This window comes from Propithecus coquereli, unplaced genomic scaffold, assembly GCF_000956105.1.
Source record: "Propithecus coquereli isolate 6110/MARCELLA unplaced genomic scaffold, Pcoq_1.0 Scaffold126, whole genome shotgun sequence".
Lineage (NCBI taxonomy): Eukaryota > Metazoa > Chordata > Mammalia > Primates > Indriidae > Propithecus > Propithecus coquereli.
Genome location: NW_012136747.1, coordinates 4,094,957 through 4,098,951, shown reverse-complemented (window position 1 = coordinate 4,098,951; position 3,995 = coordinate 4,094,957). Strand labels below are relative to the sequence as shown.

Here is a 3,995-nt window from a genome sequence, read left to right as displayed (position 1 = left end):
TCTCCCAGGGTCCTCCCAAGACTCCTTGCCATGCAGAGGACTGCTTCATGACTTGGTTCCACGACATGCTGTCCCCTGACCAGGACTACCAGGTCACCTGGTACGCATCCTGGAGTCCCTGCGCCGACTGTGCGGATCTGGTGGCTGGCTTTCTGGCCACGCACACGAAAGTGAGCCTGACCGTATTCGCTGCCCGCCTCTACTACCACCGTGACCCAGAACACCGGCGGGGCCTTCGAAGGATGAGTCAGGAAGGGGCCCAGGTGCACATCATGTCGCTTAGAGGTGAGAAGTGGGGGTCAGGTTTGCGGCTGCAGGAGCGACACCGTGGGGAACTCACGGGTCTGGACACCAGCAGAGGGTCAGGGTTCCAGGGGAACCTTGCCAGGCCTGAGCCAGCTGAGCCCCCACTGGCACCCAGGAGACCTGGCCTTGGCAGGGGGACCGTCTGATCGGGCAGGGGAGAGAGGCCTGCCAGGCCCTGACTGCTTTCTCCCTCTTTGATCTCAGAGTTTGAATACTGCTGGGAAAAGTTTGTGGACAACCAGGGAAAGCCATTCCAGCCTTGGGACGGATTGAATGAAAATCATCAATTACTGGACACTCAGCTGCAGGAGATCCTCGGGTGAGAAGCTTCCTCGAGCCAAATCACCTGTCTCCCTGGCCTCTGCGCTTCCCCTCCGGCCTTCCCTTGGTCCCTGCCCAGACCCACTGCGGCCTGGCCCTCCTGTCCTCCTCCTGCCCTCGGTGCCGCCCCCACCCCAAGGCCTCCTCCCTGCTCTCCTGGGCCCTTCCTGTCACTGGCTGTTTCTGCCTCTGGACCGACCTCCATCCCCCCCAGCCCGGGAGCCCCTGACCTGGCTCCTTCCAACAGGCCACACCCACCGAGCTCGTCATTAGCTGCAGGTGGATGGGCGGGAGTGTATATGAGGGTGAAACTCACAAGCTCTGAGAAACATCCTTTGTACAAGTTGATCCTGAGAATTGGGTCGTCCTTGTCATACCCAACTGGGACAGCCCAGAAGCCAGCAGGAAGAAGCCCTGGATACAGAACTTTGCTTCAGAAATGTGACTCTCTGCACACCTGACTGCTGAAGCTGCTTGTGGGACCCTGAAGCCAGTTTCTCTCCAGCTTCCGAGAGAAGTTACTGCCGCCCTAGGACCGACTCGCCCACCGCCGTGCTCAGCAGCGGCCCCTGCCAGCTCCTCACACCCTGACTGGTGCCAGCGAACCTTCTGGAAGAGCAAGAGCTAACACCTCCCCCTTTTTTTTTTATTTCAGCATATAATGGGGGTACAGATGTTTAGGTTACATATGTTGCCCTTGCCCCCCCTCCCCCTAAGTCCCAGTTTCAAATATGTCCATTCTTCGGGTGGTGCGCATTGCACTCTTTGTGTATGCATATACCCGTCCCCTCCAACACCTCCCCTGGTTATAGAAGGCCCAACCTTCTGTTTTTTCTGAGTGTACCCCCTCAATTGTAATTCTTCTCTTCTTTTTGACCTCCCCAAGATATCAGATGCTGAGTCCAAAGCTGATTCCCCTCAGGGAGAATCTCAAGCCCCCCTGACTTGGCATGAGGTTCCCACGCTGGTCGCCTCTTCCTGCTCCTTAGTGTCTCTTGGACAGAATTCCCAAACTTGTACTGTGTTCTGTTTTATTTGGGATGGGACTGGAGAGGGGTCTTTCCCCCTCCTTTGGGAGCTCCCCTATTGGACAGGGCTGTTTTCCTCCTGTTGACAGCTGGGTAGTTTGTGCCCTGAGGTTGGATGAAGGGAGGATGGTTCCCCTCTGTGGAGAAGGCATTGTATTCCTGGTAACGATGGGCTTCCTTTATTACTGCGTGTGTTTGTTTGGCCTTTGCATATTCAGCCCTTGCTTCTAATTGGCCTTGGTGTCTTCCCCAGTCAACTAAATCACCTAGACAAATTTAGTTACAAATGAGCTTGCAAAGTTCAAAGGCATGCCAAGGTATTTTCTGGAACTCCAGCCTGTACCGTGTTCAAACATTATAGGGATCCATCATTCAATCTGTTGGTCTTAAAACTAAGAGACTATGGCTATAAAATCATTTACTTCAAATAATCTGCACATATCTCATTGATATCTTGAGGCTAACAAAGCCAAAACGAAAGCTTTCACTGATACCCACAGTTTGGGAGGCCAACAGCAGAGGATCCCTTGAAGCCAGGAGTTGGATTCCAGCCTGGGCAATATAGCCAGACCCCATCGCTACAAAAAAATTTTAAATTAGCCAGGTGTGTTGGTGCACACCTGTAGTCCTTGCTATTCTCCTGGGGAGGCTGAGGCAGGAGGATCGCTTGAGCCCAGAAGTTTGAGGCTGCGTTGAGTTTTGATTATTCCAGTGCACTCCAGTCTAGGTGACAGAGGGAGACCTTAACTCTGTTTAAAAAAAAAAGAAAGAAAGGAAAGAAAAAACAAAAAAAATAAAACATTCAGGATTCAAAGATTGCCTTGGTACAAAATACTGTCTCAAAGTTAGCTACTGAAACTTTTCCCTCCCTGGCACTTTCTCCTCCCCTTCTTATAATTCCTCCTGTAACAGAGGGAAGGGTCTGATTAAAAAAAACCACAGCAAAAATATTTTCTGCCTCTTAAAAACTTCCCCCACTGGAACTAGGATCTGGCCTGCAAGCCTGAGGCAAGTTACATTTTTTGTTACCAGAGAAAACTCAGCCATCCCAGGCCAGGGCCAGCCCCGCAGGTGGCCAAGGTAGGGCTTTGGCAGAGATAGGACTATTAGAATAGTTAACCACCATAGCCAGGAACTGAGGGCCCTCCCTCTGGAAGGTCTGTATTCCTACTAATGTTCTGGAAATTTGCATTTTGAGATTAGAAGCTCTACCAGTTTTCCTCCTTTGCCAGCAAAGTAATGAAGCTCTCTTTCCTTCTCCTCAAATACTTTCCTCCTATACATACTTGTTCTTGTTCTTTTTTTTTTTTTTGAGACAGAGTCTTGCTTTGTTGTCCGGGATAGAGCGAGTGCTGTGGCGTCAGCCTAGCTCACAGCAACCTCAAACTCCTGGGCTCAAGCAATCCTTCTGCCTCAGTCTCCCGAGTAGCTGGGACTACAGGCACGTGCCACCATGCCCGGCTAATTTTTTCTATATTTTTAGGTGTCCAGATCATTTCTTTCTATTTTTTAGTAGAGACAGGGTCTCGCTCTTGCTCAGGCTGGTCTCGAACTCTTGACCTTGAGCAATCCACCCGCCTCGGCCTCCCAGAGTGCTAGAATTACAGGCGTGAGCCACCGCGCCCAGCCTTTGTTCTTATTCTTGTTCTTGTTCTTGTTTCTTTGTTCTTCTGACGCTGCCTCGAAGGTAAGTGCAGAGCTTTTGGTAACACTCCTCTTTCTTTATCTTCTCAAACGGCTATTCTGGCACACTGTTGAAAGAGGAGCAAAGGCTCCTTCCTGTCCATCCTTCCTGATTCTCAGGCTAGGGCGTCCCAGCTCTCCCACTGACACAGCCCAGGTGCAGATCTGGGGTCAGTCAGCGTGCAGAGTGGGGTCTCTCCTGGGAAGACCCTGCTTATTCTGGAATCTTCAATGGGCTGTGGCCCCAGGATGTCTGGACAGATGGGGTGGAGGAGATGCCATTCCCATGGACCCCCAAACTCCTCCGGCCCTGACACTGCAGCAGGCCCAGAGTCCTACCAGGGGACTGAAGTCAACTAAGTGCCAGCAAGGGTGGTGGGGCGCGGGCTCCAGCCTGCCGTGTCCCGCGGGAGAGGTGTCTGCCCTGCTCCTCACCCCTGCTCTGGACTCACCTCCCACTCTCTCCCTTCAAATAATTCCTCTTTCCCTTTACCATTTCCCTCGGGGGCATGGCTGTCTCCATCAGAGACCCCTCTGCCAAGAGGGAAAAGTACAGAAAGTGCGAAGGAGCCTGAGGACACTAAACCAGCCCAGGGCTCTCGCCTCCCAGTGCCTAAGCAGGCAGGAGGGTCACCACCTCGGGTGGACACTCACAGA

At 52.5% G+C, this 3,995-nt stretch overlaps 1 protein-coding gene across 1 annotated transcript in view; it reads left to right on the top strand.

Moving 5' to 3' along the window:
• LOC105805160 (DNA dC->dU-editing enzyme APOBEC-3F-like) overlaps positions 1 to 1,262 on the top strand; it is a 52,038-nt gene extending 50,776 nt beyond the window's left edge. The window contains exons 7-9 of the mRNA XM_012637978.1: positions 9 to 285; positions 511 to 625; positions 1,018 to 1,262. Of these exons, the coding sequence (XP_012493432.1) occupies positions 9 to 285; positions 511 to 625; positions 1,018 to 1,072 (447 nt within the window). The 3' untranslated portion in view covers positions 1,073 to 1,262. The remainder of the gene's footprint in view (positions 1 to 8; positions 286 to 510; positions 626 to 1,017) is intronic.
• Positions 1,263 to 3,995: the final 2,733 nt, after the last annotated feature.